Consider the following 14765-nt stretch of genomic DNA (forward strand, 5'->3'; position numbering starts at 1 on the left):
TGAGAGATCCAATAAGTATCTCACCAATATGATAATATTATTTTTAATGCATTTTAATTAAAACATTTTAATAATTTTTTACCTTAATTGGTGAGAGATCACTAAGTCTCTCATCAATATTTTGTATTATGGTTTAAATTTTGTGATGTAATTTACTTCAGTATTTATTTAAAATTTTATCAAATTAGAATATTTCTGATATTTTTAAATCATATCAAAATATATTTTAAATACATACAGTTTTATTAATTAGTTATATTTGTTTATATAATCTATAATAGTGACAATAGTAAAACCATAAATGATAATAATACGTTATATTCTCTTAAAATTAAGCATAATTACATAAACTCATAAAAAAATTTGTTAAAAATAACTCATATATAAGATAAATTTAAAATGCAAGAACACAAAAATAACATATAATCGAACCAAATCAATTGTCCTTCCACAAACAGAGGACTACAAAATTTGAGTCAATTCAAGGTTAAAGAATATCCTCTATATATTAAAAGAGAAGCATTCTCTTAAAAAAGCTGATGTGTCGCTGCCAGAGAGCTCGAGACACATTTAGCAAAAAACCCTTAAATTTTCTACTTAATTACATTAACATGCCATTATATTTTCAAAAAACAATTAACTAAATAATTATTAGATATGTCATCAATTCTCACACAAATTTAAATATCACATATTAAAACTAATTAAATAATTACATACTATTTCAAGTAAAAATTTCACTAAAATTTACTTACAAATATACAAGTCAAAGTTATATTATTTTTAAGAAATCAATATAAAATATTGATTTCTTAAAATCAATATAAGTAAAATATTCTAAAAAGGCTATAAAAATATATAAAGTTAATAAAAAGAAAGAACATATAACTTATTAAACATATAACTTATTAACAAAATCATATTAAAAATGTTATTTTTTATGTTAGTATTATTACCATAATAATTTAAATAACAAGCTTTCAATAGTTATTATAATTGATTATAAAAAGAAATATATTACCCCTGAATTATCTCTAACTTATTAAGGGAAACTTAATTCCCAATAAATATAGATTTATAGATATTCATAAATAAATATAAAAATGACAATAGGGGATATCATGATGTGTGATTATTTATATATATTTAAGTATGTAAACTAATTAACTCAATATTTAGTGTGATTATTCATTAAAAAATAGAAATATTGATAACGGAATAGGAATATACTTTTTAATTGTACATTAATCTAGGTGCTATTAAAAAGGAATGAGACAATAACCTTATCATTATAAATAAACTTAGTACCCAAAAATATCATAATATGTTTAAAATGAGTGATTATTAAATTATGAAAATTGTTATAGTTATTCGATTAACATAAATATAAAATTTGATTTTTAAAGCACATAAAAATATATATTTCCATAAATTGTAACATTTTATAAATATTTTCTTTACCACGTTCACAAAATTCACGAGTAAAATGTATTCTTACACGAATACGTTGATTTTGAAATTTCATTAATTTTTTTATAATGATTTTTGGTAATAATCCGTTATTTTTATAGAAAATATTAACAAATCGACTAACTCAAAAGATTTAAAGAGCCTAATCACAAATATTAAATCAATAAATTAGATTATCTTCAAAAAATTAGTTTAGAATCCGATTGTTACTAACATATAATAAAATTAATTAATTAAACTACCGAGTAATTCAGTATATGTTGATATGGTTACATAAGAAACATGCAAAATTGTTATGATTACAAAATAAAACATAAGAGATATGAATTTGATTTTTAAACCACACAAAAGACATGTTACAATAAATAGTAACATTTTATCAATATTTTCTCTTACACATTTAAAGATTTCACGGGTGAAACGTATTTTTTACACGAAAAAACGCAGCTTTGAGTAAATAAATAAAAAACTTTAGTTACATATTATGTTTGACACAAACAAATATTGGATCTCAAATAATAATTTTACTTATAATAATTTTCTTTAAATCAATTTATTCCGCATATAGTACGGGTTGTTACCTACTGTTCTTTTAAAATGTCAACCTTAAGCAACTTCAAAGTCATTAAAGAAGAGAAAACTACTAAGCAGATAACAAATTTCTTCATCTTCAACACTGTGAGGGACTCGCCGCTGTTGACTGAGAGCCCTTCTTCCTCCAATCATCAGCCCAAGACTTAGCATCATCCACGACTCTCCTTCTCTCAAGAGGGTCACTTTTTCCTGCAAGAACATTCAACATCCTTGTCATCTCATCCGGTGAACTCGATGTTCCCGCCCTCTCCGTATCTCCTCTTTGTCCACGCCTAGTCGTCCTTCTCATCGATTTGTACTCAACAATGTAATCTAGAGTAGTCACTACCTCGGTGATCAATGGTCTAGCGTTTGCGTCTTCAAGTAGACACATCATGGCCACTTGAAGAGTTCTTCTCAAAGCTTTTTTCGAGAAACCACCTTTTCTTGATAACTTTGGATCTACAATCTGCTCAATATGGCCACCCGAGAACAACGTTTGTGCCTGTTAAGAAAAAAGAAGAAACATGTAACACGGTCATCATCAAACTCACAACATCAAGGGCATAACGAAAACATATTTCATGTCATATATATCATTAGTCCCAAAGAATAGCAAATAACGATATAAAAGATCATAATTAGTCTAAAAGAGGCAAAACTGTTAAATGGTGATATTAAAGACTAATCTTTCCATAAGCAAAAATCAGATTCAGAGCCTTACCCAATGCACAAGATAGCGACTTTGAGAATCCACGCAATCGCATGAGGGCATAAGAGCTTTGCGTCCAGAGATAAGCTCCAACAAAACGACTCCAAAGCTATAGATATCAGATTTATGCGTCAACTTCCCGCTGCTAGCATACTCTGGTGCGCAATACCCATGAGTTCCCATAACTCTAGTAGAAACGTGAGACTTATCTTTACTCGGACCAAACTTAGCAAGTCCAAAATCAGAGAGCTTTGGTTTATACTCATGGTCTAACAATATGTTTGAAGTTTTCAAATCTCTGTATATCACAGGAGGATTTGCTTCGTTGTGAAGATACTTTAACCCTTTAGCGGCTCCTGCAGCTATCTTCATCTTTGTGTTCCAATCTAAAGGCTCTTGACCATCTTTGAGATCTGACAAACACACACAAACAAGAACAGGTTTTAAAGACTTTAATAAATCTCTTCCCTATTGACTTTCTTGTTTTCAGGTGTAGTTTTTTTTTTTTACCGTGGATATGATCGTCTAATGATCCAAGAGGCATATATTCATAGACAAGGAGTCTTCGATTATTCTCAGCGCCATAGCCGAACAAATGCACAAGATTATAGTGGTGATAGATCGAGAGCATTAGGACTTCCACTAGAAACTCTTTGTCTCCTTGAACACCACCATTCTCATGCATTTTAACAGCTACTTCCTTGAATTATGACCAAACAACAAAACAAAAAGAATAACTGATACGGTCCATCACACGTATTATCGTAAGAGAGGGCCACGTCAGCAGAAGGAGGGAAAAGAAGCTGAGCTGGTCAAGGCTGTTGACTGAAGAAAGACTTGGGAAGAGAAAGAAGGTTTGCAGTTGGAAGAAAGAGAGTTTGAATAAAAGAACGTTGTATCGCTTTTGAATTGAAGAGGTTGATTTGAGTGAGAGAAACTTGTGAGGTTTGTTTCTAGCGATGTGCTAGTGAGAGAGAGAGATCTATGTTGATCTGAGAGTTCCGTTATCGAGATTACATTCTCTGTATTCTCTTCTTCATTCTAATAGCAAGTATTATTCAGATATCTAAAATCTATCATTGGTGCGTGAAACTGAAATCGACGATTCATCGCGATGGCGGAGTTTGAGTGTTCGGAGGATTTCGACAGGGCGGATTACCAGGAGGATCCCATGGAGACTAAATTGAAGTTTCTGTGCGGCGGTTACAAACGATTGGTTCAATCGAAGGTGGACCACGACGACAAGCTGACCTCTCTCGATTCGACGATGCAAGAGGTGTTGAGAACCTTGTCGAAGCTCGAGATTCATCTGGGAAAGCGACCAGAGCAAGCGGAATCTTCTTTTCGTTCTCCACAGGTATCGTATTCCTCAGATCTAAGATCGCGCGGTGGTGATTGTGGAAATTTGCCGTTAGAGAATCGATCTAGCTTGTTAAGGAAGATTGAAATGCCTGTGTTTGATGGTTCTCATGCGTATGACTGGTTTGCTAAGGTAGAACGGTTTTTTCGTATTGGTCGTTATACGGATGCGGATAAACTTGATTTGGTAGCTCTTAGCATCGAAGGTGATGTCTTGAAGTGGTTTAATTGTGAAATGATTCGCCGTGAGTTTCGATCTTGGGCGGAGTTTCGTCAGCGCTTGTTTTTGCGTTTTGGTGAGGCTATTGAAGACGATCCTGGTAATAGACTATTTGTTATCAAGCAGACTGGTACGGTCGCAACATATGTGAGTGAGTTTGAGGATCTTTCTGCTCAAGTGATGGGTTTGGAGGAGTCTCATTTGGAGAAGATATTTTACAATGGCTTGAAGCAAGAAATGAAAGAAGTGATTAAGCTAAAGGAACCTCAGGGGTTAGACCATCAGAAGACTGCAGTTTTGAGGATGGAGTCTAGTTCTTTTTGTCAGTTGTTAAGTGAGAAAAGCACCAAATCTAGCGGTGGATCAAAATCTTTTTCTTCTCGCTCAGTCAGTACCTACGCACAACCTCGTTCTGTGTTGGTTCCTGTAGAGGTTGGTAATGGGGTTGTTGCAACGGTGACACCAAAACCTACCACTCAGCCTCGTCAACGACATACTGCGGAAGAACTGGACGCTATGAGGAGCAAAGGTATTTGTTTCCGTTGTAAGGGAAAGTATTCTCGTGGTCATGTGTGTCCTTTAAAGGAGCTGCAGATCCTTACGGTTGTTGGTGGCTATGAATTGGAAGTGTTGGATGAAGAGTTGCAGGGAAACGAGGCTTTAGCTGTCGTTCAAGAGCCTGTGCTATGTTGTTTATCACTGAACTCGTTTATTGGGAGACATTCTCCTCGCACCACCAAAATTGTGGAAATGATTGGTAGGTCTCGGGTAGTTATCTTGATTGACTCCGGCGCTTCTCACCATTTTATTACTCCTGCGGTTGCAGCTAAACTGAAGTTGAAGGTGTCTGATGATCAAAACTTGGAAGTTGTGTTGGGAAATGGCGCCTCTGTTCAGGGTAATGGTACATGTAAGGCAGTTTCCTTTCAGGCATCGGGTGTGGAGTTCCAAACTGATTTTATTGCCTTGGAGTTAGGCGGTGTAGATGTGATTTTGGGCATGCAGTGGTTAGAGACGTTGGGTCCGTGTATGGTTGATTGGTTGAAGCAGGAGTGGACTTTCACTCACAAGGGCAACAGGGTGACCTTGCTGGGGGACACTTCGTTACACACTCCTCCATTATCATTGAAGTGTTGTGTCCGTCCTAGAGGGTGCATTACTCAGGTTCCTAATGGGAGACCTCCCTTGTTGGCACACGTTTCTTCTGCGGAACAGAGTGTTCCACAAGATGTGCTGGATGTTCTGGAGCGCTTTGCCTCTGTGTTTGCAGTTCCTTCTGGCTTACCTTCGTGGCGTGGTCAGGAACATGCGATAGTACTTAAGCCGGGGGTACAATAAATTACTGTACGTCCATACAGATATCCACATGCTACGAAGGAGGCTATGGAGAAGATGGTGGGTGATATGCTAGAGGCCGGCATTATACGTCCGAGTAACAGCCCGTTTTCAAGTCCGGTTTTACTGGTCAAGAAGAAGGATGCGTCTTGGAGGTTTTGTGTTGATTATCGAGCTCTGAACAGAGCTACGGTTCCGGATAAGTTTCCCATTCCTGTCATTGATCAGCTTCTCGATGAGCTTCATGGAGCAGTGATATACTCGAAGATTGATTTACGGTCTGGGTACCACCAAATCCGTATGTGTGAGGAAGATGTAGCTAAGACTGCTTTTAGAACTCTGGAGGGTCACTATGAGTTTCTTGTCATGCCCTTTGGCTTGACTAATGCCCCTGCGACTTTCCAGGCTCTGATGAACAAGATCTTTAAGCAGCATTTGCGGAAGTTTGTGTTAGTATTTTTTGATGATATATTGATATATAGCGCGACTGTGGAGGCTCATGTGCGTCATTTGACAGTGGTTTTGCAAATCTTGGCTTCTCATCAGTTGTTTGCCAACCGTAAGAAGTGTTTGTTTGGTGTGACGCAAGTTGAATATTTAGGTCATATCATCTCTGCTGCAGGGGTGGCGACCGATGCGGTTAAGACAGAGGCTATGCTGTCATGGCCAACACCTACCACTATCAAACAGCTACGTGGGTTTCTAGGCTTAACGGGGTACTATCGGAAGTTTGTACATGGGTTATGGGTCTATAGCTCGTCCTCTCACTGAGCTGCTTAAGAAGGATCAGTTTGGTTGGTCTCCAACGGCTCAACAGGCCTTTGACACTTTGAAACGAGCGATGGCCAGTGCTCCGGTTTTAGCTTTGCCTGACTTTACTAAGACATTTGTTATTGAATCTGATGCATCGGGAACTGGTGTGGGAGCTGTTCTGTTGCAAGACAAACGTCCCATTGCTTATTTTAGCCATGGTCTTACTTCTCGAGAGCAGTTAAAACCGGCCTATGAAAGGGAACTGATGGCGATAGTATTGGCGGTTTTAAAGTGGAAGCACTACTTACTTGGTCGCTCATTTGTGGTGCATACAGACCAGAGGAGCTTAAAGTTTCTTTTGGAACAACGTGGGGTTAACATGGAATATCAACGTTGGTTGACGAAGTTGCTTGGTTATGATATGGACATTGTTTACAAGCCAGGCGTGGATAACAAAGCTGCTGATGGTCTTTCTCGCATTCCACATTCCGCGTCCCATTCCTTGTTAGCTTTGACTGTTCCTTCGGTGTTACAATTGCAGGATTTGTGCAAGGAGATTGATAAAGATGAGAAGATTCAGGCCGTGATCACGCAATTACAGTCTTCTACTACTGATCGAGGTCATTACTCGTTGATCAATGGTCGTTTGTGGTATAAGCGGAGATTGGTCATTCCCAGGTCATCATCTTTTCTACCTCTTATTCTTCATGAATATCATGACAGTAAGGTTGGAGGTCATGCGGGTATCTTTAAAACTTTGAAGCATATTCAGGAGTGTTTCCATTGGGAAGGCATGTATGGTGATATTCAACGTTATGTTCAGACCTGTTCAGTGTGTCAGACGCATAAGTATTCCACGTTGGCACCTGCAGGGTTATTACAGCCTTTACCCATTCCAACTGCAATTTGGGAGGATGTTTCTTTAGATTTTATTGAGGGCTTACCGACTTCAGGTGGCGTGAATGTGATATTGGTGGTGGTTGATCGCCTCAGTAAAGCTGCACATTTCCTTGGTTTGAAACACCCTTTTAAGGCTTTGGATGTGGCTAATACGTTTGTGGAGGGTGTTGTCCGGTTGCATGGATTTCCAAAGTCTATTGTTTCAGACCGAGATCGCATTTTCTTGGGAGAGGTGTGGACTGCTCTGTTTCGTGTTGCAGGGACCAAGTTGAAGTATAGTACGGCGTATCACCCGCAGACTGACGGTCAGACGGAGGTCCTGAACCGTTGTCTTGAGACTTACTTGCGTTGCTTTGCGTCTGCACACCCTCGGACTTGGCAGAAATACTTGGCGTGGGCAGAGTACTCATATAACACCTCCTTTCACTCTGCGATTAAGGCTTCCCCGTTTAAATTGGTGTATGGTAGAGATCCTCCTCGTATCTTACCCTTCGAGTCTGGTTCTACAGAGGATTGGGAGCTAGAGGTTCAGTTGCGTGAGCATGATCTGATGCTCCACCGCATTCGTGATAACCTTTTGCGAGCTCAGGAGATTATGAAGAAGCAGGCGGATAAGAAGCGTCGTGATGTGGTGTTTGCTGTGGGCGATCGGGTGTACTTGAAGTTGCAACCTTATCGTCAGATGTCGGTGGTTCGTCGGCACTGTCAGAAGTTGGCGGCCAAGTTTTATGGACCGTTTGAGGTTATTGAACGGATCGGGGCGGTTGCCTATCGTGTGAAGTTGCCTGATAACTGTAAGATTCATAACGTCTTCCATGTTTCGCAGTTGAAGGCGGTGGTGGGCGATCATCATCTGATTCAGGACGGTGATCCTCCTGAGCATCTTGAGGAGGACGTGGTTTATCCTCAGTCTGTTGTGGCAGTCCGTTTTAATTCCACTGGTGGTCGTGAATTCTTGGTGAAGTGGGAAGGTAAATCTGATGAGGATAACTCGTGGTTGCTGTCGAAGGAGTTCGTTAGCCGTTATCCTGCTTTCAAGCTTGAGGACAAGCTCGTTCTCCGGGATGGGAGTATTGATACGGTCCATCAGACGTATTATCGTAAGAGAGGGCCACGTCAGCAGGAGGAGGGAAAAGAAGCTGAGCTGGTCAAGGCTGTTGACTGAAGAAAGACTTGGAAAAAGAAAGAAGGTTTGCAGTTGGAAGAAAGAGAGTTTGAATAAAAGAACGTTGTATCGCTTTTGAATTGAAGAGGTTGATTTGAGTGAGAGAAACTTGTGAGGTTTGTTTCTAGCGATGTGCTAGTGAGAGAGAGAGATCTATGTTGATCTGAGAGTTCCGTTATCGAGATTACATTCTCTGTATTCTCTTCTTCATTCTAATAGCAAGTATTATTCAGATATCTAAAATCTATCAATAACAAACAGTTTAGATATATTTCACTGTTTTACTACAATGACAAGAGCAACCACACAATTTTTTACCTCTCCAGTGTCTAGCCTTCCTTTATACACAGTTCCGAATCCACCTCTTCCGATCAAAGATTCATCACTAAAGTTATTTGTTGCGGTGGCGAGTTCTTGGTGTGAGAAAATCCGACATCTGTTTTCAACATCTAGCACGGTTTCTGAAGCTCGTTCTGGTTTGGCTATAGAGAAACAAAACGACACAAATGAGTGACTCTATTATCTAGATATGATTGCATTAATTAAAGAGAGACATTGATCAACCAAATAAACAAATCTTTTAACAGTGACTTAGATAATCCGTTACTATAAAACTCGGTAGCATTTACTCAATAAGCTAATCAATGGTATTAATTAAAGATTTGACTAATCTCAAGATTAATCAATAATGAACAGTGATTAGAGGAAGTGAGAGGAACCAGGAGACGGTGTTGATGATGGCGACTTGTCACGTTTGGATTTCTTATCAGAATTGTCTTTCAGTTTCGTTTTCCGAACGAGTTCAAAACAAAGGCATGTCACCATGTTTTCTCGGAATCAGTCTCAAGGAGAAAAAACCAAAACACGATCGAGAAAGTAAGATGCACACCACACCACACCAGACACACACAAACTCTCTATGGGTTTATATCAATAGGGTTTAGTAACGAACAAACATTGAGATTCAGACACGATGACGAAAGAGATGAGGAATCATACAAATCCCCCAAAACACGACTAACATTTTCGAGTTTTGGGGATGATTCTCGATGAAATTATGATGATAGGGAATAGAGAGAGAAGGGATGAGAATTGGATTAGAAACGAGAGGGGTTTATGTAATATTTGGGGATTAGAGATAAGATTGGATTATGAAAAGGTTTGATTGAAGGGTTTTTGATAGGGTAAACGTAAGGGAAGACACGTAATCCACAAAGTAAGCATGGGCTTGCATATACTACATGGTATACGTTGCACCAGATTACTTATCATATTTACTATGTTCGTCTGAGATATAAAAATTTATTATTGTGTGAGTGTAAATATTCTATGATGTTAAAAAGTTTTATAGGAAGTCTATCCTTTAATCCCCCACACTTGTGATATACATATCTATTGGACTATGAAATTATTAAACTATTTTTTTAACAGAAATTTGAATTTTATGTTTTCGCCCTCGCTAAATAAACGGGAAAAATAAATTTATGTATGGTTATTTCAAAAGATATGAACCATTATAAGCAAAGATATCATGAAAATGAAGATTAAATGGTCATACTTGCCATGTATTTCACAATCTCAGAACCAGACATTATAGCAATCTAGTGGTATTGTGAATTTTTGAATTCAGAAAAATTAATGAAATGTTAAATAAATCCGAAGGAAAGATTGTGAAATGAAAAAATCGAACTTCAGGTCAATATAAATTCATGTAATTTAACATGAGTTATAAGATTTCGTCACAGATTTTTTTTGTCTGATACTCAAAACCAATTCGAAGAGACGCATGCAAGTTTGTTTTAGAGCATTTAGTATCAAATATTGATGGTGTGTAGGAATTGGTGTAAACATATATGAGTGCATCTTCTAATCATATCGAATAGATAGTTTAGAAGTTTGTTGTAACTAGTACAGGTTTATCCTGAAAAATGTAAATACAATGGAGAGTAAAGTCAAGACTAATAAATTTATGCAACATGAGTTATAAGTTCATAAAATATTTTCTTTCTGTAATTAAATTATATCTTTCCATCTCTACATATTCATTTCTTTTTGTTAATCAACGGACCACAAACAGTTGTAATTTTTTTTTTTTTCCTTTTGTTTTCTGACAGTTGTGTGTTGCGCGGGTTGGATGTCAATCTTTTAGATAATTAAAAAACCATACTGAACCAAAAGGCGCCAGTTTACGTTGACTAGATTTCGATTTGCTAACTTCGGTTTGAATCCGGTTATTTAGAACTGTTCTAATATGGCCGGTTCAATTTAAGAAGAGAAAACAGATTTGCGGAATTAAACCAGTGACTACATTAAACCATGAGGCCAGAAATTTTTTGAAGAAGTCACTAAATGATTGTTACAGTGCTTAAGTACTCTTTCTTGGTGCTACAATAGGCGTGGAACCGGTCTTCATTAACCGTACCAAACCCAGAAAGCTCAATGCCGAAAGTAGCAAGCCTTCGAGTGTCTCGTGGGATGGGAGATTGCCATAAACCGTCCCACCAACCGGGAGGTGCGAGTGGCGTGAAGGCGCATTGGTTTGGCTGTTTTGGACAGCTCAATGGTCCAGCGTATCGGTTCCAGACATGTCCCCATCCCACCTGGTTTTTCAGACCGTCTGCCAACAGATTGCTCTGGAAGCTACTCAGGAACGCAAAGCTCGTGTTGCTCGAACCATCCTCTGTAAAGTAACCAGTTAATGACAGTCCAGGAGTATTATAAATGACAAAAAGAGAAATGAAAAGAAACGAAAGTGTGAGGAAACTAAAATAAGGTCTTAACTGAGACTGTTTGCAGCGGCTAATGCAGCAACCAGCTGAGCATACGTGGTCCCGACTCGCCTATTAGCACCAGAGATTACTGCCTGTTTTGCACGGCACGCGAGGAAGAAATCTACAAATGCAACCCATCTCGGTGCAGGACCCCAATCCTTTATTCTGAAATCTAACATTGGTAATCCGCGGCCACGTTGGGTGATATCACCACGGAAAAGCTTATAGTCAAAATGTAGAACCTGATAACCATTGCAACTGATTTAGTTCGCCGACAATGAAAATGAAGAATTTGTTGCATAGATTACAAGCGAGTGCGAGTTTTATAGATCATTTCATACCTCCGCAATTGTGCTGATATTTGTTTTGATAGTTTTCACTACAGATGGTGTGTCAGACACTATAACCACTCTCGGTTTCGATATGCCAAGTCTGTTGATTGCTTTCCCTAGACAGTTTATCGCTGCACGCAGAGGTCTAACAGATCTGGAGAAAATCATGGAACGGAAGATTAGTGAGCCATCTAGAGAGAAAAAAAAACAAAAACATACTTGCGTTTTAACATACTTGCTCATCAACATTCGCATGTGCACTGAAATATCAGGATCTCCTGTCTCCTGAAGAACCCAGTCAACTGCTTCTTTCACATTTTTCGTGGGAGATATGAGACTCATCATCAATTCGCCAAACACATTTGCAGGTGGTGCCGAGTTTCCTTGCTCTCCAAATAACTCAAATGCAGCAGCTCTCATCTCGGGATGCACATTCTTGAGGAAAAACTGAGCTGCCACAGCGTCTGTAGTGCCTTGAAACCTGAAAATCAAATGCTACGCTCAGTAATTACTTCACAAAACGTATTCAAAGTTGTATCTTTTGCTTTCTAATTTCTTCTCACTGACCATATTATCGGTTCTTCCCATTTCTTCCAATTACTGCATAAGACATTACTCTTGGCCGGCTTCTCGAAATCATCCAATCTCATAACAAGCCGCCTTCTGTATTTCTTCACGCAGCCATTTTGTCGCCACAGATGCTTCACTTCAGTCATGGTAAGTGTATCATTGGAGTAAGCAATGTAATCACCGAAAGGATATTTCCCCCTGAGAGATAACCGCACAGAGAAAGAAAAGAAATATAAACAAGACAAATAACACAAACCACAACAAGCAAAGTAAACAGTTCAGGGAACTGAATCAGTTAATATAGTTCCCAAGAAATAGAGAAAAAGGATTGAGAAAGAACCAATATATGCCTGGTCTGGCCAATGATCAAGGATCTGTTCAACATTATGCTCAATGCTGCCGAAGTTAAGATCTTGTACATTTCGTTTCCAAATCCAGCTTCTGCTGTCTTCCCCAGAACATAACCATGTCGACAAAATTGCTCAGGAGGCAGCTCACGAATCGCTGAAGCTCCTGGAAACGACAAGAATCATCATCATTGTATATAAATTCACATCGAACAGTAGTTTTCTCCAGAGACGGTAATCTAGACTAAGCATATTCAAATTTCATACTATCACTAAACATGAAATTAGCCAAAACACTAATCATCTTACTTCATATGAACACTACGAAAGAATCGAGTCTCACCATTGATGTGAAAATGGCGACGGATGACATCACGAACTCTGAGACTTTGGTCCACGAAACCACCATCAAACTCGCGTCCCATCTCTTCTACCGTCGCGCAGAGCCTATCTCCATCGACCTTAGAATCTCCAATCGACGACGAATTGCTCCACCTCGCAGCCTCCTCGGATTCCGAACCGGCGTCGTCGTCGTCATCATCGATGAAAGACGAATTAGGATCCACGGAGCGGAGCGTGAGCAACAACAAACCAAAACCGATAAAGAAAACAACAGATGATAAAAGAATCGTCGTCTTTCCGAACAATCGCTTTCGTCTGGTTCCACCGCGTTTCATCTCTTCCTCATCGTTTCTTCTCTCCGTCGTGGGAACGCAGATCAGTGCTCGGTTTCGTTATCAGAGAGATTCAGAGCTTTGGATTGCGATTGGCACGGCGTCGTTTCGGCAACGTTCGTGTCGGTGGCCGTTAAACTACTTTCCAACGGCATCGTTTTAAAAATAAAAAGGCCTTGATTTATCTTGTAGAGGCCCATCAACTTATATAGCGTCGTCTCAAAATATATACAGGTCTTAAATCTTAAATAATAATGAGATCGGTGGTGTTGTTCTTGTTTGGTGCACTATTTTTGTGTGATTATTCTATTAAAATAATAGAATATAACATTATAAATTTATAATATGCTTGCAGTCTGTAGATAAATAATAGATCATTTGAACAATAAAAAATAATTAATATGTTGAAGGAGTGGTATATGATTATTCATCTTTACTAAAACTAAATATTTTTTGAATAAAAAAATATCTTTCAAAGTAAAAAATTTCAAATTTACCAATATAATAACACAATTTTTTTTTTGAAAGTGCAACAATTCATAATTCAGGAATAATTAAGCAGATGTGATTTCATAAAACTACGCGTTTATGATTTTTCTAAAAACCTCACAATTCTTTTTCTTCTACTTAATTAAACTATGGATTCCACTACTCAATAAAACTTTGGATTCAATATTTTCTTACAATGGCGTTTATACCTAATTTTCAGGTAATCAATTATCCAAATTACTTCCATTTCAATCGTCTGCCTTTTGTTTTAAGTTGCATTGTCACGTAATTAATAAAGATGTAATGAAATCTTATTTTGATTTGTGGTCGTCTCTCTAATATATAATTACTTAATTAGTTAAGAGAACCACAAATATGTTACAATTTTTGTATGATTATTCTATTAAAATTAAATAATTATTTTTTTTTTAATGGATCTGAACAAATTTGATGAGGTATAATTTATTATGTATTCTAACAACAAAGAATCTCATTTCTCCTTTTCCATATATTTTTATTCACATTTATTAATTTGATAAAAAAATATTAAAATATTAGACTAATGAGAAGGGTATTATGATTGAAGATAAAATATTAGAAAGTTTTATTGATATTACAATTATTTTTATGAAATGTCTTTTGTGATTGAAGATCTAATACTGAGACCAGCAAAATAACGATCAATTTTTATTATACATTCTTATTACAAAAGCTTACTTATTCGTTACACTTGAATACCAATAACCATGATCAATAAAATTAATCAGAGAATTTACTACAAAATACTCTTGATTTAGTAACTAATCTAATTTTTATTTCAATTTTTGTTTTTAAATCAAAACTATTATAAAGTTTAATAATTCATTAGGGAAACAAAAAACGAACATAGTAACAAGTAAAGGAATTGATGAATCTGACGTGGAACATGTATCTCTGAAACCATTATAACATTAGTTTTCTTTTTCGATTTGGGATCCAATATCTTAATCATTTTCACAGAGATTATTTCTTACAGTAGATAAGTTCTATACAGTGTTATCCTATTTGGATTACATTACACAGTAAAAACCAAGGGGTAGATTATTTTCATTCAAA

The 14765-nt window shown here is 37.3% G+C and overlaps 2 protein-coding genes across 3 annotated transcripts; both read right to left on the reverse strand.

Annotated features, from left to right (window-relative positions):
- Nucleotides 1–1972: 1972 nt before the first annotated feature.
- Nucleotides 1973–9574, reverse strand: CDG1 (Protein kinase superfamily protein). Its single transcript, XM_010508719.2, has 5 exons — nucleotides 9207–9574; nucleotides 8806–8969; nucleotides 3266–3455; nucleotides 2768–3168; nucleotides 1973–2548 (listed from the first exon to the last, which is right to left on the reverse strand). Exons 1-5 carry the CDS (start codon nucleotides 9310–9312, stop codon nucleotides 2141–2143), a joined length of 1269 nt encoding a protein of 422 aa, XP_010507021.2. The 5' UTR covers nucleotides 9313–9574; the 3' UTR covers nucleotides 1973–2140.
- Nucleotides 9575–10770: 1196 nt separating this feature from the next.
- On the reverse strand, nucleotides 10771–13397 carry LOC104779918 (uncharacterized). 2 transcript variants are annotated; one of them, XM_087509939.1, is made up of 7 exons: nucleotides 12851–13397; nucleotides 12501–12673; nucleotides 12158–12358; nucleotides 11826–12071; nucleotides 11600–11744; nucleotides 11269–11500; nucleotides 10771–11167 (listed from the first exon to the last, which is right to left on the reverse strand). In XM_087509939.1, the coding sequence occupies exons 3-7, from the start codon at nucleotides 12304–12306 to the stop codon at nucleotides 10833–10835; spliced, it is 1107 nt and encodes a 368-aa protein (XP_087366065.1). In that variant the 5' UTR covers nucleotides 12307–12358; nucleotides 12501–12673; nucleotides 12851–13397; the 3' UTR covers nucleotides 10771–10832. The 2 variants fall into 2 exon arrangements, with proteins under 2 accessions (XP_087366065.1, XP_010502649.2); XM_010504347.3 differs by having other exon boundaries at nucleotides 12511–12673; nucleotides 12851–13382.
- Nucleotides 13398–14765: the final 1368 nt, after the last annotated feature.

This window comes from Camelina sativa, chromosome 4, assembly GCF_030686135.1.
Source record: "Camelina sativa cultivar CO46 ecotype springtype chromosome 4, ASM3068613v1".
Lineage (NCBI taxonomy): Eukaryota > Viridiplantae > Streptophyta > Magnoliopsida > Brassicales > Brassicaceae > Camelina > Camelina sativa.

Excerpts from the sequence above, each read along its gene's own strand:
- CDG1 (XM_010508719.2), bottom strand. The coding sequence starts at position 9,312 with ATGGTGACATGCCTTTGTTTTGAACTCGTTCGGAAAACGAAACTGAAA. Across the intron at positions 8,970-9,206 it reads ATCATCAACACCGTCTCCTG|CCAAACCAGAACGAGCTTCA; the intron begins GTTCCTCTCACT and ends GTTTCTCTATAG. Across the intron at positions 2,549-2,767 it reads GTCGCTATCTTGTGCATTGG|GCACAAACGTTGTTCTCGGG; the intron begins GTAAGGCTCTGA and ends TTTTCTTAACAG.
- LOC104779918 (XM_010504347.3), bottom strand. The coding sequence starts at position 13,184 with ATGAAACGCGGTGGAACCAGACGAAAGCGATTGTTCGGAAAGACGACG. Across the intron at positions 12,674-12,850 it reads TCGCCATTTTCACATCAATG|GAGCTTCAGCGATTCGTGAG; the intron begins GTGAGACTCGAT and ends TGTCGTTTCCAG. Across the intron at positions 11,501-11,599 it reads ATATCAGCACAATTGCGGAG|GTTCTACATTTTGACTATAA; the intron begins GTATGAAATGAT and ends AATGGTTATCAG.